The sequence below is a fragment of the Malus sylvestris genome, chromosome 15 (assembly GCF_916048215.2).
Source record: "Malus sylvestris chromosome 15, drMalSylv7.2, whole genome shotgun sequence".
NCBI classification, from domain to species: Eukaryota; Viridiplantae; Streptophyta; class Magnoliopsida; order Rosales; family Rosaceae; genus Malus; species Malus sylvestris.
The window spans coordinates 10420192-10447016 of record NC_062274.1 but is presented as its reverse complement, the minus strand read 5'-3'; the positions used below and the strand labels follow the sequence as shown (position 1 = coordinate 10447016).

The following is a 26825-nucleotide window of genomic DNA, read 5'->3' as shown; positions in this document are numbered from 1 at the left end:
GATGAACGACTAGGATGTGGGGATCCTTAGGATTCCTGTAAAGTGTGAACGACCAGGATGTGGTGATCTCTAGGTTTCCTATAAAGTGGATCCAGAGAGTACCCTCTTCTGTTCATAATGTTGTATCATCATCATCTAGATTATGGTATACAAACTAGGGGTGGGCATTTGGAATCGAAAACCAAAACCGAAACACGAACCAAATCAAACCGCATCGAACGGTTTGGTTTTGCGGTTATGAAACGATTTCAGTTTGAAACCAAATTGAAGTGTAAGAAAACGGTTTGGTTTTGATTTTAACTTTTGAATACTGCACCGAAATTGAACCACACCATATATATTTAAAAGACATTTTATTAAATATCCAGACGAGATGAATATTGTTTCTGGTTAAACCAAACTTTAGCATTCGATCTGCAAAATATAATTGCATGAGTAAAGCTACAAAACAGTCTAATGAAGTGATCAAGTCAAAGTTTAAAACTTACATTTGGGAAGTAACTGCACAATCCTTATCAACTTAATTTGCTGCATAAGAATGGGGAGCAATGTAATTCTCATAGCCCAAGCTGAAGCAGCAATTACTATCCACCTTGTTAGCGTAATACTCAACAACCTTATCTTAAGGTTGTTACATATTTGATTTACTCACTCACGTTGTAATTATAAGATTACGATGGTTGTTACATATTTGATTTACTCACTTACATATTTGAAACCAAACCGAAACCGTTTGAAATCGCACTGAATCGAACCAAATTGTTTGGTTTCATTTCGATTTTGGCTCCAAAACCGCATTGAACCAAACCACAAAAAAATTCGGTTTCACTCAAAACCGCACCAAACTGAATCGTGCCCACCCTAATACAAACAACTTGTTTGTAGCATGTGAACATATTTGAGATAGTATATGATGATAGAGTCAAATCAACATTGAGTAGGAACTTAGAATAAAGGAATGTGGCAGTAATAAGACATTTTAATCAAAGTAGTTTTTGAAATTGACATACCTCCTCACTTTATTCATTAAGATTTTGATTTGATAGAACTGGTATTTGATTTTGTTCATCATCACCAATTTTTGTTCTTCTAGGAAAAACTATGTTAAATAAGGATCAATGGGCCAAAATTAAGAGTATTTTTGTTATTTTCTTTCTTTATTTAACTGAGTTTTTTATGAAATTATTAAAATGATTGATAACAAAAAATTATTTTTATCGATTTTAAATTTTAGAAAGCGAGTTATGCTAATTTCAAAAAAAAAAACTTTGACCAAAAGCCTAATAACCGACATTCCCATCTCACCCCCTAACTTATCCTATATATTTTTGAATCATGCACTTGCCTACCACCATTGGTCATCGTGTTTTTTATTTTATTTTTTTTATTTTGTTAGTAGTCGTGTTGTTAATTTGATAATTTCCCTGACTTGCCTAATTTGCTGCTACTGGTAGTGCGGTGGAGAATGAATGGGGTTGCCGTGCCGGAGTGGATGGAGAGCGCGGAAAGTGCAAATAATTCAATCTTTTCAAAATTCGAATATTTAAGGAATAAAAAACAGACAAGACTCAGAGGAGGGCATGGCAAAACCAACAGGTTCCTCCTTGGATTTTTTTGGTGAGAATTTTAGGAATTCTTGAATCGTGTCCGTTCAACGTATATCGCGATGTACGATGAACGGACATGATTAACAAATTTATAAAATCCTCACAAAGAAGATCTGGCGAGAAACTGGATTCATGGCAAAAAGGCTAAGAAAAGGGTTGTATTGTACCTGTACGAGGAAGGAAATATGTCTCTTATAGAGGAGAAATTTGTCCAGAAGTCTGGAATTCAAACAGATACTCTACATTTAAGAAATAAAATAGAGAAACACAAAAAAATATATTTTCTTCATTTTCATTATGATATGTAGAGTATCCATGGAATACCCGGTCTTGGAAAAATTTCTTTTCAAATAGATTCTCAAGTATGGGATAGGATGTCTTGTGGTGCAATGTAATACAATGCTATGCTTGAAGGTTGCCTATATGACACACAATGTTTACAACAGTAATTAAGGTTGGTAGAATTTTTTTTTTGCTACCTATGATTGTAATAAGAAAGCATATTTAGTGGCTTCTTTTGTTTCGAATGAGGGTTACCTTCATATATAAGACCGTTTGAAACCAGAATGATTGTTCAGTATTTTGACTTTGATGAAAACGCTTCCATTTGAATTTATTTAAAACTTCTATCCTTTGAAAGAAAAAAAAAGTATGGGATGGGATCATGGGATTTACACAATTCAGAATTAATCAGGAAAAGAAAATTGCATTACATTTTCAAATTACACGTTGTATAATATTTAATTAATTGATTAATTAATTAATTGTTGGTGTTGGATAAAAGATGCATTGAATTGGGTAGTGAAGGTCCACAGCACACATGCATGCCCATATGCCATCATCATGATTCATGCATATTCTGCTGGCTTGGCTGCACATCAAATCTATCTCCCACTACTATTACACACATGCATACTCCTGGACGGTGTTTTTTTTTTTTTTTTTTTTTGGTGAACTCTTGGACGGTGTTTAGGATTAGACTAGGAAGGATTAGATTGAATTAAAAGGAAACTAATAAAAAAGGTTTGAAAAGTTTTAGTTTTAATAAAAAAATCATGTTATAAGTTTTGTTTAATGATTAGTACAAGACACATATTAAAGTAGTACAACTAAAAATGGCTCAACTACAATAAATTATGATTTGTCGATTTTACCTCTAACTTTTTTAGGTTGAGTTCCAGATTTTCGTCGTTAATGGAGTTCATCGTTGTTTTGGAGACCTTCTTCTTTTTCTTTGAAACAAAAATATAGATCATTATGCTATTTAATTTATATTTTGTATTATTTCGTTGAAATGTGATAATCGTTATTATTCATAGTGTATTCGATGTACTGTTTTTCAATTTCATCGTCAATGGAGCTCATCGTTTGTTTCTCCAAAAAAAAAATTTGAGATCTGCATGTTATTCAATGATAACAACGGGGTTCTGGACTGTAAAAATAAACTGTTTCTGGATTTTAAGTAACACTGTTTCTGGAATCTAAGTCACTGTTTCTGGATCCAAGTAAAACAGACACCATGTGTCTTAAATGTAAGCTAGAAAAGAAATAGTGAAATTCACTGTATTTGGATTCAAATCAAAATAAGCATCATGTTTCTTAAATATAATCAACTAATACATGAAATAAAAGAAACTGTCAAAGGTTAAAACATAGATTGTTTTTGGAACTAAGTCACTGTTTCTAGAATTTAAGTCACTGTTTCTGGATTTTGGTTATTTTCTTTCTAGATACAGTGTTTGTTTTGTATCTGTTTTTTTTTTTTTTTTTTCCAGAAACAGTATTATGGTTTAGGTTATCCAGAAATAGTTTTATGTTTTGGTTTTTTTTTTCCAGACACTTTTTCGCTGGTTTATGCCATTAAACTTCTTGGAACTTGTTTCGGCGGTTTTATTCTGATGCATGCTTCCTTTTTCAACTTTGATTTGAACTTTGATTTGGTTGTTTTTGAAATGGGGAGAATTCGATTTGATAGGAAAATAGGGAGTGATTATGGCGGTTTTGTGCTGGGTTGAGGTTGGTGAAGAGTTGAGACAATGTCAAATCATTTAGGGGTATTTACGGAAGTGTAGATTTGTAGTGGGTTGAGCTTGTAAGTTTGACCTGTGGACAATAGTTTTGGATGGTTTTTTATTAAACTTTGAGCCCTTTTGGTTAAATAACATTTTCGGATGGTTTTTTGTTAAATATTTGTTGACTCAAGCCATTTTCATTAAAGCTCTCTAAATTAAATTATTTACCAAATTCATTGTAGATTGAATAAAAAATAAGGCCTGATTGGATAAATAATCCTATAATAATAGGGAAGTTAAAATGTAGTTCTTGTGGTAATAAAAGATAGGATTTAAACCTTTGTGGTAAAATCCGTAAGAATTTAAGCACAAAAACTAAATTTTCATTAATTCTCTGTTAGCCCCATTAGCCATGGTTCCACCCTTAACAACTAAGCATCCTCTGTGGGCCCTGGTTACGAAGCAGCCAATGAATCTAGATCCTCGTCGGATCCTCTTTGTGAGGTTCTCGAGGATCCATGAATCATATCCGTTCATCATACATCATACGGTCATAAATCATTTTAAATATTTTTATTTAAAATTAAATACAAACAGTACTTGACAAAAATTGATAGCACGATGTATGATAAACGTACACAATTTACAAATCTCTAAAATCATCACCAACAAAATCTGAAGATGATCCTGTTGGGCAGCCAACCATATCTTTTTTGAAATTCTGAGTTTTATTTATAGAAGAAAACTGTAAAAATATTCACCTGGATAGAGCAAACATGAAGCCGTTGGATAGAAAACTAAAAGGAAAATTCAATGACCCAAGTCTCTCGACTTAACTGTGCAACCACAGAGCCGTGGGACAGATTATTTTAATATAATAGTTTTAGTTGCAGCTGTAAATTTTCCACTCAAAATTTTTAGGTTCTAATTTAATAAAGAAAAGATATGGATTTTTTTTTTAATAGAGAAAAATTTGACAAATTTATCAAATCAATGCTCGAAGACTTTGGGGTTCGTTTACGTAACCATAATCAAAATAGAGGAATTGGATTGAGGAGGAATCAAATTGTATTGAGAAGGAATTAAAATCGGATTCATGTTAAAACTGTTTACTTAAATGTTTTGGAATTGGAGTAAAAACGAAACAAAACTAATTTACCTGAATCGGAATTGAAATCAATATGATTACTAAAATTCCCTTATTCTTTTTGTTTTATTTCTTTCCCATATTTATTTTAATAACATTTTCACAAAATGTCATTATTGTAAACCTTCATCTATTAGACTTCCCCAGCAGAAATAAGAACTCTTCCCTCCCCTTTTCCCCCTCGCTTTCATCTTTCCCACTCACTTTACCCCATAATCACCACCCCTCCTCCCTGCCACGTATTTCAATTTCAAGATTTTATGGGTTTTGAGTGATTTTTTTCAACGGATATGTGGGTTTATTATCTGGGGTTTGGGTGATAAATTCTTGAATTCGATTTGGGGGATATGCGGTTGGGTTTTGTGAGGCAGTGGCAGGGGAGTAAGGCATGGCTACACGGGGAGGTGGAAAGTGTGGAGCAGATGATGAAGGTGAAGCGCAGGGAGCGATGGGTTTGTTGGGTTGAATAGCAGCCAAACCCCAAATCGAAAAAGACGATACTGTGAAAGTGAAGAGAGAGAAAGAATAGAGGATCGGTATGGGGTGCCAAAGGCCAAACAGTTCATAGAGAACCACTACAGAGCTTAGATGATGAACATTCAGGAACAGAAAGAGAGGTAATCTGCAATTTGTAGCTTTGATTGCTTCTGGATTTTCTTACTTAGGCTTTGTTTGGATTGCTGAATAATGTAGTTTGGGTAGTAATCCGAGTTGTGAATCGTGAAACTATTCGGTGTTTGAATTGGGTGTTGGCATTTCATGAATTGGTTTTGATTTCTGTTGTTTGGTTGCTGAGAAAATGTGGGAATAACAAAATGTGTGGAGGATTTTGAGGTGGTGGAGTGAGATGAGGTGGCGGAGGAGCAGAGAGCTGCTGGAGATCGGATAGCGGATGATAACGAGAAGATGGAAATGAGTACTGAAGGTGTAGGGTATTTTGGGAAGGAAAATTTGATTCCGGATAGAGCCTTTTCCCTGGAATCCAAATACTACCTTCTTCTAGGTAATCCAATTCCGACAATATCATGAATTAAATTCCTAATTTTACGTGGGGCCCGCATAACTATTCATTTCGCTTAAGTTGGTAAACGGAGAAATAATCAGGAATGGGGAATGACTTCCATTCCGCCATATCCATTCCCTATATGTAAACACACCCTTAAAGTAAAGGGGTTAGATAATGCAACCTCTTCAACTAGTTTCTCAACAATGTTCTTACAAAAGCTTACTAGCTTAATCTAACCAAGAACAAGCTTGAATTCCAACAATCTTATATGAGAGCAACAATGAATCAATGACGTGTTTACATATAAGGAATGGATATGGCAGAATGAGACTCATTCCCCATTCCTAATTATTCATTCGTTTACCAACTTAAGCGGAATGAACAGTTCTGCAGGCCCTATGTAAAATCAGGAATTCAATTCCTGATATTGTCATAATTGGATTACCTAGAAGAAGGTAGTATTTGGATTCCGAGGAAAAGGCTCAATTCGGAATCAAGTTTTCCTTCCCAAAATACCCTGCACCTTTAGTACTCATTTCTATCTTCTCGTTGTCCTCCGCCATCCGATTTCCAGCGACTATCTACTCCTCCGCCACCTCTTTTTTCTCCACCACCTCAAAATCCTCCACACATTTCGTTCTTCCCATATTTTCTCAGCAACCAAACAGCAGAAATCGAAACCAATTCATGAAATGCCAACACCCAATTCAAACATCGAACAGTTTCACGATTCACGGCTCGGATTACTACCCAAACTACATTATTCAGTAATCCAAATAGAGCCTAGGTAAGAAAATCCAAAAGCAATCAAAGCTACAAATTGCAAATTACCTCTCATTCCATTACTGAATGTTCTTCATCTGAGCTATGTAATGGTTCTCTATGAATTGCTTGGCCGCCGTCACCTTCTCCATCGCAAGCTCGACCCCAGCACCTCCTCCTTCTACTCCTCCCGATCTTCCATTCTTTCTCTCTCTTCACTCTTACGGTATCGTCTATTTTGATTTGGGGCTCGGCTGCTATTCAACCCAACAAACCCATCGCTCCATGCATTTCACCTTCATCGTCTGCACCATACCTTCCACCTCCCCGTGTAGCCATGCCTTACTCCCTTGCCACTGCCTCACAAAACCCAACCACATATCCCTCAAATCGGATTTAAGAATTTATCACCCAAACCCCAGATAATAAACTCACAGATCCATTGAAGAAATCACTCAAAACGCAGAAAATCTTGAAATTGAAATACTTGGCAAGGATGAGGGGTGATGATTAAGGGGTCGGGTGAGTGGGAAAGATGAAAGCGAGGGGGAAAAGGAGATGGAAGAGTTCTTATTTTCTGCTCGGGAAGTCTGATAGATGAAGGTTTACAATAATGACATTTTGTGAAAATGTTATTAAAAAATATATGGAAAAGAAATAAAACAAAAGGAATAAGGGCATTTTAGTAATTATATTGATTTTTATTCCGATTCAGATGAATTAGTAAACAACTTATATTAATTTTGTTTCATTTTTATTTTGATTCCATAACAATTTAAGTATATAGCTTCAAAATGAATCCGATTCTGATTCTTCCTCAATCCAATTCCTCTATTTTGATTACTGTTACGTAAACGAGCCCTACAAAAAGAAGTAGTTTAACAGAGAAAATCATGAAAATTTTGATTTTGAACTTAATTCCCAACGGACTTCACCACAGGAGTTTAAATCTGAATTTTTTTTTATTACATGGGCTATTTTTGGAATATACATCACCACAAGATCCATTTACCGAATTAGGCCAAAAAATAAATGTAACATCCCACATCGCCCAGAGGAGTGATCCTTAAATGTATATTTCCATCCCTACCTAGCACGAGGTCTTTTGGGAGTTCATTGGCTTCGAGTTTCGTAGGAACTTCGAAGTTAAGCGAGAAGGAGGCCAGAGCACTCCCAGGATGGGTGACCCACTGGGAAGTTGCTCGTGAGTTCCCAAAAACAAAACCGTGAGGGAATGGTAAGCCCAAAGCGGACAATATCGTGCTACGGTGGTGGAGCAGGCCCGAGAAGTGATCCGCCCCGGACCGGGATGTCACAATAAATGTCAAACTTCAAATTTTGTCAAAGTTAGAAGAGATAAATTTTCTACATTACTAATTCGTCTTTTTCTATCTTCAACTTTTAATAACTTTGAAATTTCAATATACATGTTATAAACTTAGAAAAACTAACGAAAAGTAATTTTTTTTTTAGTTTTAATAAAAAATAATCAATAAATGTGTAGTAAATAGTATTAGGGAAATGTGAAAATGTTGTTTTTCGTTAAAAGTGAACAGTACTGTGAGTGTTTCTTAAATTTTCTTTAATTTGTTGTAAATTTTTAGTTTAAGTGTAATTGTGTAAATTCTATATTATATTTTATTCTAATGATTCTTTCTTATATGAACTTGTATTTCTTAGAAGAGAATGCTTTATTCTCTCTTATTATTATAAATAAAGGCATCACGTAAAAAAAAATACACATTTTTCTATACAGCCCTACAAACACAATTCTCTCTCTGTGCCGATGGCCCCCTATTCTTGTTTTGTTCTCATTTTTGCGTTGGTTGGATTTTGACTTTTAAGAAAAGGGTGGTATTACTTGTTTTGCAATGAAACAAGTGGATATTTGTCCCATTATATATTATTCGGATCGAGCCAAGTTAAAAGTAGAAAGAGTTGCTGATTATTATTGTTATTCTGTGGGCTGTATCTGTGGGTTTTGTTAATTTTGAGATGGTTTCGTTTCGTCTGCCCAAAACAAAACCAGAATAATAAAAATTAATTAATTAATTAATTAATATTGATTGGATCTCTAATCACTTGGATAACGGCCAAATCAACTTTATAAAAGTTTCCTTGATCCGGAAAACATAGAGTTTCTTGATAACGAATTTGAATCTTTAATCGTTCATTTCATTTAATCGACATGTTAGGATTTTGATTTGGTGTTCAGATGAAATATGTGCTGTCTGATTGACTGAAAAAAGAGAATACCATGGGGACGGAGGGGCACACTGACTGGACCCAATGCAATTGCAATTGCAATTGCAATTTTCAAATGTAACCAAGACTCGAGGCCTCCGTCATTAGTATTTATGTGTAGCGATATTTTTATTCATTTGTAAGTGAGAAATTTTAAATTTAATTTTCGTCAAAAGCAAATTTAAATCACATTATTACTAATTCATTATGAAGCTTGACTCACTTTTTTTATCTCTTTATGATATATAATATTATTTGTTAAAAGCAAAAAAAACAAAAAAATAAAAGACTTGAGACATCCATGTAATGGAATGATTCCATACTTCACCATAACAGTTTTTGCTATTTGCAGAGAAAATGAATGAGTGCCGGTTTGAAAATGCTTTAAAAAAAAGTAACGTTATCCATATTATATTTTTATACTACATTATGTGGCATTTGATCTGGATAACCACATCATTTGAATTAATCAAAATTTTAAATTTAGTTTATTATTTAATCAATTAATAATTAAGAAAAACTAGTTAATTAAATAATGATTGTGATGTACAATGAGTCTTTTTCCTTCTTTTTTGTTGGGTTTTGCAAAATTTTCAAATGATGTGGCTGTCCACATTAGATGTCATCTAAGATGGTATATAAATGTGGTATAAAAACATGGTATGAATAACAGTACTCTTTAAAAATTAATTAAAAGTATTTTTGATGAAAGTGTTTTTAAAATTAACCTTTAATAAAAAGGAAAACTAATGAAAAGGGGTTGAAAATTTTGAATTTTAATGATAAGGACAAAATAAAGGGTAAAGTGAATAGTATCAGGATTGACTTTTTAGTGTAAAAATGTGGTTTTTCGTTAAAGTGAACAGTACCGGGAGCTTTTCGTTAAAGTTCCCTTAATAAAAATGTAAGTAAATCATGAAAAAAGTATTTGAATTGTTTCCGACAAGAAACGCATACCTACTGATTTTTGTAAAAAACAATTTAAGTGCTTTTGGAACTCAAAAATATTTTTAATTATTTTAAAGATACAATTAAACGAGACCTTAATGAATGCATACACTCAACTTGTAGCATCATTTTCAGTCATTTTAAAAGTATATTTTTGAGAACTTAACGGTGGATCAGGATCCTCTCCTGAGCAAATAGAGAGGATCCTCCTGACCGGATCCATCAGACCGTTCAAATTTTATCCAACGGCTACAAACAGGGGCCTCCATTAAAAGTTATAATAATTATAACCGTTAGATAAAAATTGAACAGCCCGATGAATCCAATCAGGAGAATCCTCTCCATTTGCTCAGGAGAGGATCCTGATCCCTTAACGGTTGAATAGACCCAGCTGATCCTCATCTCAAAGGGGTGAAGTAAATTGCAAGTTTTAAAAGTAGATGCGGAACGGGTTGGCCTTTTTCTGGAAAGGGAATGAGAGAGAGAAGAAAAGTGGGGGAGGCCAGGGGTGAAGCACCTCGGGTAACCCAGTCTGATTTTCCAAAACTAGCAACTTGCATGTCAGCAAAGAGTGGCCCACTTGTCCATGCGTACAGTCCAATTCACTGAACCAAACCTCCTCTCTCTATCTCTCTCTCTCTCTCTTTCTCTCTCTAGAAAATCATAAAAACAAGGTAACAAACATTAGGAAGGGACAAGGGAAAATAAAACTAATAAGGGAAAATAAGGATAGAAAGCTTGATGGTGGTAACTGACAAAGTAATGAGAGGAGAGGGTGGCACCGTAGCAGCAAAGGAAAGGGCAAGGGATACAAAGAATTGAATAGCAAGAGGCAACAACAGATACAGATGCAGTGCATCAAAATTCATTCCGTTTCCTTAAACAGCTTTATCCCTTTCTTTTTATTCTAACACCAACACGCCAAGCCATTGTTCATCCAGTCCAACCCAACCCAACCCAACCCAACCCAACCCGATCCAACCCGATCCAACCGATCCATCTTCTTCTTGTTTTAATTTCCGAAACTCAAACCCAAGCCTTTGTTTCTTGCTTCTGCTGCTGCTGAGAAATTTTCAATCAGTGATTCATTCAGAGGTATATGTATGTGTATGTATATATTTGTATGCCCCTCAGCCTTTCTAATTTATGTTCTTCATTTCCTTCTTTGATTCGTCCTCTGAGCAGAAGTAAGCAATTTCATTGTTTGTCTTTCTTTTTCTGAGGGGAGGAGGGGCGATGATTGATTGATTCTTGTTAATAAGCGTGTTATTGGATTTTGATTTTGATTTCAAATTGAGATTCTTCTCTTCTGTATTCTGTTGGATTATTAGGGACGACGTCTCAGGATTTATCGGTTTCTTTGTTTCTTTGTGCATTGCCTTGCATTCAAAGACTTGAAGGAAGGATCAAACTAATCCTATCCTCTTTTTTTTTCTTGCCGTTTCCTGCAGTATCTCAAGTGTTCAGATCCTCCCGGGACAGCACGAAGCGAGCGAACCAGATCGACGGAATTGTCGCCTGCATTCTGCATTGCATTGCATTGCTTGCCTCTTGTTGACATTACAGTTGGAAGAGATTTGTTTGTATACAACCAGCATTCGTCAAGCCTTGGAGGTATTGAGCTTTAGGGAGATAATTAGGTCTGTTTGACAGATAATTTCCTTCATTTCGGTGCTGTGATTTCATCTGTGGGGGACCAACGCATCAGTAAATGAATTTTGATGTTCCTGAAGCAGATCGCTCAAGACTAGTACTGCTACAGGGTTTTATTCATTTGCCAGATCGCTCGTCAACAAGTTGCGCCATGGAGATGAAAACAAAAAACATTTCTGGTGCCCAAACCCTAGATCCCTCCCAAGGGGATCAAGGACCGAAGGTAGAGTATTATCATCAGATTCAGAGACAAGGAAAGGCAATAGAATACCGGCGAACACTATCTCACGGTGGAGGGGGTGTCAGAAGAATGCTGCCGGCCAGCTACTTTAGCTTGGAGTCGTTGCTTTTGCTTGTATGCCTCGCGGCGACTCTGCTCATCCTTCCTTTGATAGTTCCGCCGCTACCTCCCCCGCCTTTCATGCTGCTGTTGCTTCCCATTGGCATTCTGGGCGTGCTTATGATCTTGGCTTTCATGCCGTCGAATGTGAGGGATTTAACTTATACATACGTCTAGCTAAGTAAAATCGTTTGTCTCGAAGACTTAGATCTTCACTGTCATCATACAATTTTTGTACTAAACCCAGATGTTCAATACAAGAAACAACACTCGTTTTTATTTCTTTTTTCTTCTTGTTTAGCCGATCACTCAATGCAACTCTTCCAATTCCATCCTTATTGAGGGCGAGCCTTCGCAAAACGTAAAGCTTGTATTTTTGTGACCAAAATTTCACAGGTATGAGCCGTGAAAACTTTCTCTTTGCAAAATAAAGATAAAGAACGGAAAAACAACTTATTTTCAAAGTAAAAGTAAGATTGCGTTCTGTAATATCACATCTTTACTTTTCAATTGGGTTTGAATTACTTTTGATAAAGAATAATTATAATACAGGGAAGGTGAACTAAGACTTGCAATTCAATTCAGTGTTTTTGTCCGAAGCTGGCCGGCCGGCTCTCTTAGAGCAAGTCCACTGGAGGACTTTTTGCCCAGCACCCAGCCGAAAAAATAGGCCAGGACCCAGTGAATTTGCTCCAGCCGACCCAATTGACTGGCACCCAACCCATGCCAGTCTCTAGCCCAGCCCATTTTTGACTGACCAAGGGACTGGCCTGTTTGTTTTTTTTGCACTGGCACGTGGCCTTCACGCTCGCGTGGGCTCGAGTAGGAGACAAGAAATCAAGCAACGGGGCCTGCGCGCAGGCGCACTCAGACCACAACCCGGGCTCGGCGACGTGGTCCACTTGCAGCCGTTGGATTTCCAACGGCTAAAAATTGAATTTCACTTTTAAATTGGACCGTCCGATCACAGATCAACGGTCCACGTGTTTTCCCCTAATAAATTAAGAATTCACTTTTAAAAAATACAGAAACTTTTTAATAAATTTTAGATATTATTATTATTATTATTATTTTATTTTTTATAAATTCAGAAATTAAAAATAAAATTATTATTTTATAATTAAAATAATAATATTTTAATAAAATGGACTAGGCTATTTTTTGTTAGGGATAGAGATGCTTTGGCCTATTACTGTTCAATGGAGTATATTACTGTTTACTTGAGTGGATAAATGCGCTAGGTGCTGACACAAAGTCTTTAGGGGTGTACTTGCTCTTATGGAATGTCACATAGTTTCTTTGTCTTAAATGATGGACCAACAACATGTGCATTCAGAAATGTATGCATCACGTAGACAGTAGACGAACTAAATTACAAGGCAACAACATATGACGGATTGAAAATTGACAAGCCTTGGCTTTGTCACCTGACCCCATCTCTGAACTGTTGATATCATCCATTACAAATTTATCAGACGGCCGCGGACAAGGGGAAACCAAGTCCCAGAACGTCTACGTGCAACATCTTGCTGCACGGTGCTAGGCGGATCAAGTAAAAAATGGAGGAAGATGATGCTCCAGAACAGCCAATAGCTCTTTGCACTGGCCTGCCCCTTCTAAGACTCCACCGCCAAGCCGGCTAACAGCTTCAACAAGCTGTCCTCTCAGCCTTTGTGACAACAAACAGCCACCTGCTCTCACGCACTCCCTATACAGTGGCAGGTAACCAATCGCTATCCCTAGAGGGGTTGGAAGATCTCTTAAGCAGATAGGAGATTCACCCCATTTTAAAATCCTCAAAATGTTAATGTAGTGGTCTTGTCCTTGTCTTATTCCATCCAAGAAAGCTTCCTGAGACCAGTGCACACGAAGAAAAGCCTTTAACTCGGGAGCTACTCCCTCATCATCAGACAAAGCAATACTGTTGGCAACAGCATAAGTGGCTACAGGATCACCTAAGAAGTCGGAATGGAGAAGAAATGCAACACCATCAAGAGAACCACCACTTCTTTCACCAGCGGCCTTCAGAATTTCAATGCTGAGTGCAGCAAGGACATGATGAGGAACATGAGGAAGGAGATAGGCAGCAACGTCAACTTGGCTGCTAGAAGTTGCAGCTGTGAGAGCAAGGCAGAGCTCCATGTCTCGGCAGCCCCTTTTCACAAACCACTCAACAACCTGCATACAGCCCCTCTCAGCAGCTCTCATTAGAGGGCCCAAGAAAGCTATTGCATTTCCCTCTTCGACAAGACATTCCATAGTACCAATCTTGCAGTAGTGAGAAGCAAAACCCAAAGCCAGGTCAACATCAACATCCAAACTGTTCCTTTGGGCAATCTACCAACACAAAACCAATATGCCAAACAAAAATGAGAACAAAGATGCCACACAAACCATATATCATGAAAGCAAAACTTGGATAACAATCAACAACAACAACAACAAAGCCTTTTCCCACTAAGTGGGGTCGGCTAAAACTTGGATAACGATCGTCTTCTCAAAATTCTCCTAGTGTATATGCATAAGCAAATCATATAATCAAGTATGCATAACAAAATGAAAAATGTCAATGTTAGGCTGTCAGCAAAAATATTGATATTTCAGATTTACAGAAGGGAACTGTTATTAGCACTCCAAATATCTCATTCTACACTCCTTACAAGTGTATTTTTCTTTCTAATTATAAAAAGTTTGGAGTTCAAAATGAGATTTTTGGAGTGCCAACAACAATTCCCTTACAGAAACATTAGTAAAAAGAGCAATGCTAGTAACAATCGATGCTTCAGTTGCTATGTCAATCGCTTTTTGTGGGCCGAAGACGTGTCCAGGGATTTTGTAAAAGTAAAATGGATAATCTGATTCTAAATGGAATTGACATTATACCCTTGTTTTGTTTTCTCTAACTCTTTTTTTCTTCCTCTTCATAAGCTCTGAAGAAAGAGTAAAGCTTTAAGCTTGAAATTTAATTCCCAGCAACACCAAACGCAACATGGAAAACAGCGGGAATAAAGACTCCTACAGATTCTCCAAGTACGGCATCAGAGCGTACTGGCCTCCCTCAATTCAGGTGGGCCAGGGTCCATGTCAGGCTGGGGTGCACGGTGGTGGTAAGAGGGGTAGGAATTTGCCGCTGCAAATATGCACTGTCTGGGATATTTTGGGCTGACATGCTGCCGGAAGGGGCAGAGAGTGGTGGTTTTGGCAGGATCAGCATCTCTGGCGGGTGCCGTTGCCTTTATTCTACTCCCGCTCTGTTTCCCATTCAGGACCTTGGTGTTGGATAAATTTTTCTTTGGAATTATCTTTCTTCAAATCTGGTAATGGTTTGGTATTTTCCTTCAAATTTTTCTCAGAAAACAGAAAACATGGAATTTATTTTATTGAATGAAGAAGAACGAGGAGGAACAATAAGGGTATAAAAGTCAATTCCTTTTAGCAATCAGAAGGCCCATTTTACTTTCACAAAAACGTTGGCCACGTGCCCTGCCCACAAAGACAGACTGACACAGCAACTGAGGCATCGGTTGCTCCTATCATTGCTCTAGTGAAAAATAAGAAAGGATGGAAATTTACTTTAGAACACAAAAAGAAAAGTATTCAAAAGTTTAGGAAATGTTAAATAAACAAAAATGCATCCATCCATTAAACATGTATGTGGAAAACAATGCGCACCACTAGCACACATGTGCTTGAAACTTGAATATCAATATATAAGAACATCTTGCAATGAAAATTCAAAAGAATGATGGTTATATGGTTATATTTATATAACTATAGCAATAATTATTGTTCTTCCTAATTCTTATTTAGGGTTTAGTAAAATAACTAAGTCTGAATATTTTTTTGAAAGGAACTAAGTCTGAATATTGATCCTAAACGAAATACAAAATAGCAGTAAAGCAAAATAATATCAGAAAGCTAGGAAGGCAACTAAACATTAACATGATGTACAAACGTATTGAAGTCACCTGCAATAAGATGCGCACAAGCTCAGTACTCCCAAATCGAGAGGCTTCAAGGAAGCACTGATTGACATTGTCTGCGCCCCCCTCCACCAACATACCCAGCAAACCTTGAATTGCAGTTGCCGAGATCCCAGATGCCCAACCAGAGTCGAATGAACTAGAGAAGAGAGTTAGGGGAAAGCAAGCAGCATCAAAGGCCTCGGTGAAGTCCTTCCCGGAAAGCTGGTTACCAGCCAGATCTATGAATGCCTTAAACGCTGATAACTGGAGCTGGATCTCAACCGATGAGCTGTTGTTAACTTTATCATTATTACCTTGAGAGCGAGAATGAAAGCCTATGCATTTCAGAGCCCATTCAGTAAACTTTTGAACCTTAGCAGCAGCTTCTGCCTTCAAGACCTCATCTCCATTGCATTCCTGGAGGCGCTCATGCAACCTATAAAAAATAAAAGGGTAACCAATAAAGCAAATGGCACATCAATTCCAGGATTAAAAGGAAATAGATGGGCAAGGTGCTCAGCAGACACAATAAACAATACCGCACTACACTGTCGTAGTTCAAATAGAATAAATAAAAGAATGGAACAGCCAAGGATTTCAAGGAATGAAATTTGATGCATCTTAAGCTTTCTCGTACCAAGTGGGGCACTTCCTAACCCACCAAGCTTTCTATTTACTCATGGTGTCGCCAAAAGGACAAATTCTAATTAGTGTAACACCAGGTTTTCCACATGTATCATGTATGTTCATAAAAATATTTCCTGGTAGCATAGAACTGACATGGAAAGACTACACAAAATCAACCTGAGCTTGCTCACTTCATTAAAGAACTAGATTAATTTTATTCTACTTTGTAAGATAGATAATGCATCGTATTCTGCCTAGGCCTCCTCTTTAGTTTAAAAGTCTTCATCTTCAATTCTGGAAAAGTCTTCTGTAGTCTTTATGGACCCATTTACACAGACGGCATGTAATTTATCGCTATAAAACAAAAGACTTTTCTAAGTGTTTCTGATTGAAGCATGTGCAACAAATGCACAACAACAACAACAACAAAGCCTTATCCCACTAAGTGAGAATTGAAAATTACTTGCTGAAGTAGAATGCAAAAACAATAAACTCTATACTGTAGGCCCTTAAATGCTTATAGATTCTATACTGTATGCCATGTAATTAAAAGTCCTATTTTCCCACAGAATGAGGCGGTAGATCACACAACCAAATAACTGAATGCTCTTATTTTCGTGCACGCATGAGCCTGTTTGACTAACAGACAGTATCAAAAACAGACCAATTGCGGAATCAAAGTGAAGGCTGCCTAAATCAAAGGGTGTTTAGTCTTCTATTCTCTAGGGTTTTAATATCTTTATATTTAGGGTTTTAGTGTTTGGATTTCCTACTTTTTTAAGGATCAAGATATTTTCCAGTTTGATTAGGATTAGATTTAGTTTCCTATTCTATTTTGGATTAGGATTTCTTTCCTATAATAAGTTTACTTTCCTGTGTTCATTAGGTTTAAGGCGTTCTAAATATCCCTTGTAATTAAGATTAACAATCAATGAATAGAAAAGCTTTGTTTTCCAGAGATTGGAACTCTAATTCTGCGGTGGGATTATTTTGGTGAGAGGCCAAGAATGGGTGTGATGCCCTGGAGCAATTCCAGTTACCTTTTATTTTTGTTTGAGTTCAAGTTTTGTGTGTTTCGCTTTCGCTAACATATCTAAATTCCACTGCCATACTCCGTCCTACTCCTACATCACCAATTAAACTTGGTAAAGCTATCAGAAAAATATACTACTTAACCAATCTTAGTTTTTTGGCAGCGGAGGTCCTAGAATAGTACCAAAAATATTAACATGGCTTCAAATATTTAAAGATGAGTACTCATTAACTATAGAAGATACAATAAAAACATATATGTTATTACATCAAATTTAATCTTATCAGCAATATGTTAAACTAAATAATATTTCACCACAAATGCTGAAAAGCAGTAAACCTTACCTTTGGGCCATTACTGTGACTGTATCTGCAAGACTCATTGTTCGGCTCTGACAAGCAGAAACACACGAAGCAAGAAATGAAGTACGCAAGGCAGCTCTTGTGAAGTCATATGCACCATTGACAATGATCTTCTTAATCAATTCTGTTATCCCATAAAGCTCTTCGTGAGTGCTCAAGAACCATATTGAATCCAGAGTGATGCACAAAGCATCATTCAGGGTTTGCGGATCAGCTACCAGGATCAAACTCTCAGCAACTTCCCAATCATGGGAACTAACCGCACCCTGAAACATGCGACCCAACTCAATCCTATCTTGTCTACTAAGTTTCTTCTCTTGCCCAACTTTACCCTTCCTCTCCAGATTGGAGTCTACCGAATCAACCCGAGATTTGAGTTTCTTGGCACTACAACTACAACTAGTGGGCATTCTTGACTCCTTCCTGGCAAGAGGTCCTTCTCTAGAGAATACCACATTACTTCCCTCTCCTTTGTCTGATGCAAAAGCCTGAATTCCATTCTTCGAACTATCAATCCCATACTGTTCAGTTTCCATGTCGATATATATGGGGTCTTCGGAATTAGTCTCATTCACCACAATACAACCATCATTACCCTCAAGAGGTGCCATCCCCTTTTCCATCTCACCCACTTTAGAGTATAGACTATACAATCCCCCACCTCCCCCCAATTCTCCGTAATTAAAATATAAGATTAAAAGGGGAAGGGAAAAAAAAATCTCCCTCCAGATAATCACACAAACTGCCCAAACAGCACCATCAAAAAGCTTAAAGTAGTAACAACAAATAGCGGAAGAAACCAATTGCTCGCCAGTGGCGATTCCTGTTCCAACAAAACCAAATGGTTAATGCACAAGCTGGTTACAAAATTGCATTCTCTCTTTTTTTCTTCTCCTCCGCCTTCGATGACTGCTCCAATCGGAGTTATGCAAACGAAACGAAAATCAGAGTCATCCCCAACAGGCAACAGGCAGTGAAATTAAAACCAGCCCTCAATTCACAAATTCCTATGCATGTTGGTGGAAAAAAGAGAATCCAAAACAAGCAAACCAGACAGACAAGTTCAAATCTAGCGACCATACCAGTCAAATACCAAATGCTTTTTATTTTTACAGAGAGAGAGAGAGAGAGAGAGAGAGAGAGAGAGAGAGCAGATTAAGCTTAAGCGATACCTGATGAACCCACCAGTACGGGCCCCACCAACGCCGGTAAGACCCCACCTTATCGGTTAATGCCTGAACTGAAAGGCAGTGTCCAGCTGAGAGGATCCTGTCTTTCAGGGAAGACAGTCGCAGTTACACAACACCGGAAAACCCTAGAACGGAAACCAATCAAAGGATCGAGAAGATAACCATCCCTAGAGCACCAACCACAATCTTTCCATCACCAATTTAACTAAATTTATAAAAACTGGAGAGAATTCGTTGTGGAAATGAGAAAATAAAGGGCATGAGGCAGTAATAAAATGGAAAATGAGTGCATAAATAGTAACAGCTCAATAAAGAGAAACCTCAGATTAATTGTGGTGGACAGGAGGAGAGAATGACTCATCAGTGTCATCACAGACCAAACCCCTGTCGTGTTTATTCATTTTCTTTTCATTTTTAATTTCTTTGTCGGAAAGCAATTCTCTTCGAATCTCTTTCTCCTAACCCGTCAAATTCAGAGATTTATATCATTAAAAAAATGACTCAAATTACTACAAACAGAGATCCACTTTAAAAAGTTATAAGCTGTTGTATCATTTTTTAATTGTCCAAATCCCCAAACTTAATAGATTATGAGAAAGCGATCGGAGATATCCCTTTCCCTACGAAATTATCACAGGGATTTTTTTTTTTTGCTTTTATGACAAATGTTCCCCAAAGTTTGTCTAATTCATCATTTTGACCCCTCATATTTCAAAGCGAACAAAGGCGTCCCTAATTTGTGTGATGCATGATATTTTCATGTTTAACGGCATGGACTACATTGATGTGTATACGTAAACTTCTAAAATGATTTTGATTTGAAATATTAAGGACCAAAATAATAAGTTAACAAAATATCATGAATCATGTGAGATAAAGACACATATACAACAAAAATTGGATAATAGAAACTAAAGTGACGTGCAAAGTTAAATTTTTAAAATGACTATGATCGATTTAAAACGTGAATAACCAAATTGATGAGTTAACCAAACTTCAAGGTCTATTGATATAAAACTTCTTGCACATATACAAGCAATATCCTACAAAAAAAAAATTGTATTTTAAATTGGATTGTGTTATTCACACATTCATTCTTACTTCTTACACATTCTTGTTAACTTTTGTTCATTAATTATCTTTAATTCATTCGATTCGACAATAAAAATTGAAAAAAGTGAGCTGAGAAGTAAAAAATTAGTGAATGAGCAGTATCTTTAAATCAAGCTAAGTTACATAAACGAATATATAAACTCATAAGCATAAGTTCATTAGCTCCACATATGCTTCATATAATTTAGATTAATGGCTTATTTGAGATTATTTATAAAACATTTTTTTGTTTGTCAAAAAAACCACTTTTACTCATAAGTATTTATGACAAATATAATTTTATTAGAAAAATGTTTTTTTTTTAACAAATAATATAATGTACACTAAGAGGTGAGAGAGTGGGTTAAGTCTAGCAATAATATGACTCAATTTCATCCTTAGTAAAAATTGAACATAAGACATCTCACATTCAAATAAAGAAAAAAATATCACTAAACCGTAAATAACTTTCATTAAAAAATGTTAGACATGTTTAAAAGTGTTTTTGAATAAGGACAAGGATCCTCTCTATATCCTCTTTGTAGGGATTCAGAGAATCAATCAATCGTGTCTGTTTATCATACAGTTTGCGATCAGTTTTTATTAATATTTATATTTAATTATAAATTTTAAATAATTTATAACCGTACGACATACGATAAACGGACACGATTGATTGATCATTTAGATCTCTACAAAGAGAATCTGAAAAAGATCCTATTCCTTTGAATAAATCACTAAAGGCATCCAAAAGCAGAATATAGAGAACAAAAAAAAATCGTTTTAAGCTTTTCCTAATTGACACACAAAGCATCTTGTACACTACAGGTGTGAAAAGGAAAATTAAATAAATAAATACAGGAAAAGTCGGAGTGGTAATATATACATACCCCTATTTGTTAGTGCAGTGCAAAAGACATAGATAGACCTGCGCGAGGAAGTGAGGAGAGAGAGGTGAGACCAAAACCCTAGAATTCTGCGATCTGTTGCGTTGAGATCATACGATTGGATAGGAGGAGCGACTCACTCACTGACCGATTGACTGAGCGAGCGAGCGAGCGAGGGAGGAGGAAATGGATGAAGAGTATGACGTCATAGTGTTGGGAACGGGTCTGAAAGAATGCATCCTCAGCGGTCTTCTCTCCGTTGACGGCCTCAAGGTCTCTTCTTCCACCACTCTCAACTCCCCTACTCTTTCTACTGCTATTTATTCTCTTTTTATTTTTTTTCAATTTCAGCCTCATATCTCAATCTCATCACCATTGATTTGTATGATTTGATTTGATTTGATTTGTATGCGTGATTGATTAGCCAATTGGGCCGACAAGATCTATTCGCAGTTGCAATCGCACGGATCTAGCTTCAATCGCCGTCTTTTCGATTTTCATTTCTCCTTTTTTTGTTTAATTGGATGTTATGTTTGATTCATTTAATCTAAATGCATCAACTGTTTTTTATCTCAACACATCAACTTGCTATCAATTATTAGACCATAACGAAAAATTAAGTAAAAAAAAGAAGAAAATCTTACTTGTAATTTACTATTCTGTGTATTTGAGTTCCTGATTGTGCTTGCGAACACGTCAAATTTATTGTTAATGGATCTTATTTGATTCAAATCTCTCTTAACGTGCTTTCTTTGCTGTTAAATGTATCAAAGTGTACGGCACGATTGTAATCATTTAATATCAATGTTCGGTATGTTTGTCGTTTCTTTATTTTCTGTTGAATGTGACGAGTGTGGATCGAAACACGGTTGATAATTGTATTTTGTGAACCAGGTTCTGCACATGGATCGGAACGATTATTATGGTGGAGAGTGTGCATCACTTAATCTTGTCCAGGTCCCGTTCTGCCACATATCCTGTCTACGTTAAAGTCCTCCTCCCTTTCTTGCCCACTCGTTTGGTCTCTCGAATTTTATACTGTGTTATTTGTTTTGATCTTTAAATTATCATTATCTTGCAGCTATGGAAGAGGTTCAGGGGAGATGATAAGCCCCCAGCACACTTGGGATCTAGTAGGGATTATAATGTGGACATGGTCCCTAAGGTATGTTTGTGTGTGTCCTTGAGTTTTGCATTGTTTTTGGCCCACTATTTGTTTTTCGTTAGTTTTTTTGTATATGTGTTTTCATGTTTTCCTAATTTGTTGCGTTTTACTTTGTCTAGTTTATGATGGCCAATGGCACTCTAGTGCGTGTCCTCATTCACACAGATGTCACCAAGTATTTGTACTTCAAAGCTGTGGATGGCAGTTTTGTCTATAATAAAGGAAAGGTAGTTCTGCTAACTCATTGGAAAACTGCATTTAGTAACTACGCACACTAAGACACTCACACACGGTCCTGTTAAAAATTTGATCTTAAACCTTATGAGTGGGATCTTAATTGTTGCAACAGGTTCACAAGGTTCCAGCAACTGACATGGAGGCACTTAAGTCTCCACTCATGGGTCTGTTTGAAAAGCGCCGTGCACGCAAGTTCTTCATATATGTTCAAGATTATAATGAAACTGATCCCAAAACACATGAGGGAATGAACTTAACAAGGGTGACAACTAGAGATTTGATCGCGTAAGTGCTAGGGCATTAACCTTTTTCCCAGTGAACTCTATAATCATTATAAGAAGACTCATAATTTGTGTTCTTGATGATCTCATTTGTACCACCAATGATTTGCCTCTGTTTTGTATTGTATATGGTTAATCTGTGTAGAAGAGAAAGGTGGTCTTGTTTTGATAATGTAACAACCCGAGAATATTTGTTTATATTTTTGTGTGGTTGATGTTTTGACAGAAAATATGGTCTTGATGACAACACTGTTGACTTCATTGGGCATGCTTTGGCACTGCATAGGGATGATCGCTACCTGAATGAGCCTGCTCTAGATACTGTGAAGAGAATGAAGGTAAATAGTGGTTGGGGTTCATAGATGATATTTATGCGTCTTGATTTTAAATTCTCACGTATTAAAGTTTCATTTTGTAATGTACTTGAGTTTAACGTGGTTGTGTCGTAGCTTTATGCGGAGTCCCTTGCACGTTTTCAAGGAGGATCACCATACATATATCCTCTGTATGGATTAGGAGAGCTTCCTCAGGTATCTTTCTTTCTATTTGATTACATTATTGTAATTCATCTCAAAGTTGGTAAAGATATTCATTTTCTTTTGTGGCGCTTCATTTAGGCATTTGCACGACTTAGTGCAGTTTATGGTGGGACTTATATGTTGAATAAGCCTGAGTGCAAGGTAATCCTTACACATTTTCTTGGTTTTAACACTCTTTCATTTTGCATTATTTTTTTCCACTCTATATTCTATGTGTTTAGTCCCTGTCTTGACAGTGAGTTTGATGCATAATGCCAGGTAGAGTTCAATGAGGAAGGGAAAGTTGTCGGTGTCACATCTGAAGGGGAAACTGCTAAGTGCAAAAAAGTTGTCTGTGATCCGTCTTACTTGCCTAACAAGGTAAATCTTTCTGAGTAAAGTATTCAAAGGTGTTGGGATGGTAATATTAGTTTTCTGTTCTTCTTATGCCTTACCAGCATGCATATGGTTGTGTTTTTTTTTTAAAGGAAAACTAATGAAAAGGGCTTGAAAATTTTGAGTTTTAACGATAAGGACAAAATAAAGGGTAAAGTGAATAGTACCGGGATTGGTTTTTTAGTATAATAATGTGGTTTTTCGTTAAAGTGAACATTATTGGGAGCTTTTCGTTAAAGTTCCCTTTTTTTTATTTATAGGTCCTCAAGGAACATAATATCTTCTCTATCGTGCTTGAAGGGTGAAGAAAAATGTTTATTCCTCCATACGTTACTGAAATTTTATTGCATATTGACAGGTGAGGAAGGTTGGTAAGGTTGCAAGGGCTATTGCCATCATGAGCCACCCAATTCCAAACACAAATGAATCTCACTCAGTGCAGGTTATCCTGCCACAGAAGCAGTTGGGTCGCAGATCAGATATGTGAGTTCTCCTTTATTTTGTTTATGACAAGTATTTATGTTGCAATGGATGCCCTTTGCTTATTTGAGAAGGTCCTATGTAACTGTTGCTTTAGAACAAAACAATCCCATGACTAGCTTTTCTTATGGTAAGGGAAAGAAATGGTAAATAGTTTATATGCATACAATGTTGCTCCAAAGGCTTTTCTGGGGCACTCGCGTATGCTGTAAACAAATGGCTTGTTGGTGGATAGTTATTCATCTCGAGTTATCTCTGTTTCTCTTATGTTGTATTTTTCTATTACTTGAGGCTAAGTCTTGTGGTGCTTTATTGACTGAACAGGTATCTTTTCTGTTGTTCCTACTCTCACAATGTTGCTCCAAAGGGAAAATTTATTGCATTTGTCTCAACAGACGCAGAGACTGATCATCCCGAGACTGAGCTAAGGCCAGGGATCGACCTTTTAGGGCCTGTTGATGAGATATTTTTTGAGATGTATGACAGATATGAGCCTGTTAATGAACCCACTTTGGACAATTGCTTTATATCAACCGTAAGTCATATTCAAGCCTTGATCTCTGCTGGGCACTCTTTAATATGATTTATGCAGACTTGACAAAAGGCTTCTTATGTTTGACAGAGTTATGATGCCACGACACACTTTGAGTCCACTGTCATGGATGTGCTCAACATGTATACCTTGATAACAGGGAAGGTAAGAAATAGAATTTTTATGCATCGCCCAATCAGTTTTGTTCTGTTGTTTTCCATTTCATGTCATCCTTAAAGTCGATGGACATCTGTTAAAGTTCACAAACTAGTGCGACTAACTTGCCTTTGATTCTTTTTACTGTTTCAAAGAATCATGTCTCTCGCATAATGTTTAACCAAATTACGCGGAATGTTTGAGCAGGTTCTTGACCTCAGTGTGGACCTAAGTGCTGCTAGTGCTGCAGAAGAATGAGTGGTAAAGCTACCTGTGGTGGCACACCGAACTGGTTAAGTTACCTTACCGTTGGCGGTGGTAATCCTCAGATTATGAGTTTTCACTCGCTTTTAATCAGACTTGATATGCCACATAACGTCGTTCTGAATGTACTTTCAAGTTTCAAACGTCGTTGCAAAGATAAAACTGTACTGTAAAACTTGTTATTTTCAGGTTGCAAGTATGTGTGGAAGCATATAAACAAAATTATAACTCATCAGAGAACTATTTATTTCGAGTTAATGATGTGTGTGATATGCTACCCCTTCTGCAAGCTTTATTTTACACTGGAGGAATTGATCAATTTTTTTCTAAGGTTACGTGTTACAAGAAAATTCAAACAAGCCCTAGATCAGGGAGCAACTGCAGCTTGGTTCTAATGTCGTACTGGTTTAGTAGTCGCAACTGTTTATTCTTTTACGCCCCATGTTAGATACGATCACAATGTTTTGATTAAGCTCTAAACGATCCATTAGATAGGTATTGGTAGAGAAAGAACTAGACAAAATTAAGCCGTGGGATAAAAAAGTACGACGGGTTTCATTTTTGTTTATTTAAGGAGCTTGTTATTGGCACTTTAACAAATTTATTTTGCACCGTAAAATTTTATACTTGGGACGAAAAATATATGTGAACAGTATATAATGAGATTTTTAGTGTGCTAATTTTTTAAATATGGTTATCTAATATTAATTACTGTTGGGGCGCAAATTTAGGGAGAGAAGAGTTTAAGGAATTTTGTACTCGATGGTTCTCATGTTTTGTGAATTTATTTATAGTGATCATAATGCGGTTGACGTGCCCTATAATTAGTACAATTCAATTTAAAAGATTTAGGAGATCTCAGTATACAGAACCTACTAAGTTTTACATACCACGGATGTGCTAATTTTAAATACAACACTTAATTTGACTGTGTAAATACCTAAGTAGATAGCGCATCAACTCATCATAAATAACTGTGTAAATACTTAAGTAGATAGCGCATCAACTCATCATAAATAATGTAAAAACAGTTGATGAAGTCGTCTCATCTTGTTGACACAAAGACGAGTCTCAATAGGAATTGCATGTAGAGAAAAGTGGCACACGTTAAATCCGGTATCTAGTTGACACCAAACTCGAGATGTGATGGCCATCACCAGTTAGATGACATAGACATGACATGCATGATGACAAAATTAAAGTTGTTAATGGATATAAATCAACCAAATATTCAACAAAACTTCCCCTAAAATAAAGACAAATTTGAAATGAAACACTGGCAAGTAACCACATTTAATTCAACACATTTCTGAAGGGCCACACCAAATGAATCTTAGACCCTCTATTACATGCATGATTAGGTTCACAACGTAGTTACTAGTTTACAAATTCTAAGGATGGTGCATAATTCTAAGGATGGGAAATCGAATTGCATGTAGGGAAAAGTGGCACACGTTAAATCCGGTATCTAGTTGACACCAAACTTGAGGTGTGATGGCCATCACCAGTTAGATGACATAGACATGACATGCATGATGACAAAATTAAAGTTGCTAATGGATATAAATCAACCAAATATTCAACAAAACTTCCCCTAAAATAAAGACAAATTTGAAATAAAACACTAGCAAGTAACCACATTTAATTCAACACATTTCTGAAGGGCCACACCTAACGAATCTTAGACCCTCTATTACATGCATGATTAGGTTCACAACATAGTTAATAGTTTACAAATTCTAAGGATGGTGCATAATACTAATAACTCTAAGGGTGCGTTTGGTACGCAGACGGGACGTGATGGGACGGGACGGGACAGGACGGGACAGAACGGGAAGGGACGGGACGGGACGGGACGGAACGAAGGTGTAATTTTTGAAAAAGACATGGGATATATTTGTTTTAAAATAATAAAACATTG

The 26825-nt window shown here is 36.6% G+C and overlaps 3 protein-coding genes across 6 annotated transcripts; 2 read left to right on the top strand and 1 right to left on the bottom strand.

The window, feature by feature from the left end:
* Positions 1 to 10608: 10608 nt before the first annotated feature.
* LOC126605290 (uncharacterized) lies at positions 10609 to 12002 on the top strand (the record flags this gene model as incomplete). Its single annotated transcript, XM_050272657.1, has 3 exons — positions 10609 to 10821; positions 11178 to 11340; positions 11463 to 12002. Coding segments are annotated over 3 exons (810 nt in total), but the record flags the coding sequence as incomplete, so codon positions are not given.
* Positions 12003 to 12995: 993 nt separating this feature from the next.
* On the bottom strand, positions 12996 to 21025 carry LOC126602346 (ankyrin repeat protein SKIP35-like). 4 transcript variants are annotated; one of them, XM_050269184.1, is made up of 5 exons: positions 20879 to 21025; positions 18879 to 19063; positions 17689 to 18529; positions 15688 to 16120; positions 12996 to 14056 (listed from the first exon to the last, which is right to left on the bottom strand). In XM_050269184.1, exons 3-5 carry the CDS (start codon positions 18327 to 18329, stop codon positions 13268 to 13270), a joined length of 1863 nt encoding a protein of 620 aa, XP_050125141.1. In that variant the 5' UTR covers positions 18330 to 18529; positions 18879 to 19063; positions 20879 to 21025; the 3' UTR covers positions 12996 to 13267. The 4 variants fall into 4 exon arrangements, with proteins under 4 accessions (XP_050125141.1, XP_050125142.1, XP_050125139.1 ...); XM_050269185.1 differs by lacking the exon at positions 20879 to 21025 and having other exon boundaries at positions 17689 to 18615; positions 18879 to 19193; XM_050269182.1 differs by lacking the exon at positions 20879 to 21025 and having other exon boundaries at positions 18879 to 19193.
* LOC126602348 (guanosine nucleotide diphosphate dissociation inhibitor 2) lies at positions 20907 to 25162 on the top strand. Its single transcript, XM_050269186.1, has 13 exons — positions 20907 to 21148; positions 21770 to 21832; positions 21957 to 22040; positions 22160 to 22267; positions 22390 to 22562; positions 22785 to 22896; positions 23008 to 23088; positions 23176 to 23238; positions 23356 to 23457; positions 23831 to 23955; positions 24277 to 24487; positions 24575 to 24649; positions 24848 to 25162. The coding sequence occupies exons 1-13, from the start codon at positions 21062 to 21064 to the stop codon at positions 24896 to 24898; spliced, it is 1335 nt and encodes a 444-aa protein (XP_050125143.1). The 5' UTR covers positions 20907 to 21061; the 3' UTR covers positions 24899 to 25162.
* Positions 25163 to 26825: the final 1663 nt, after the last annotated feature.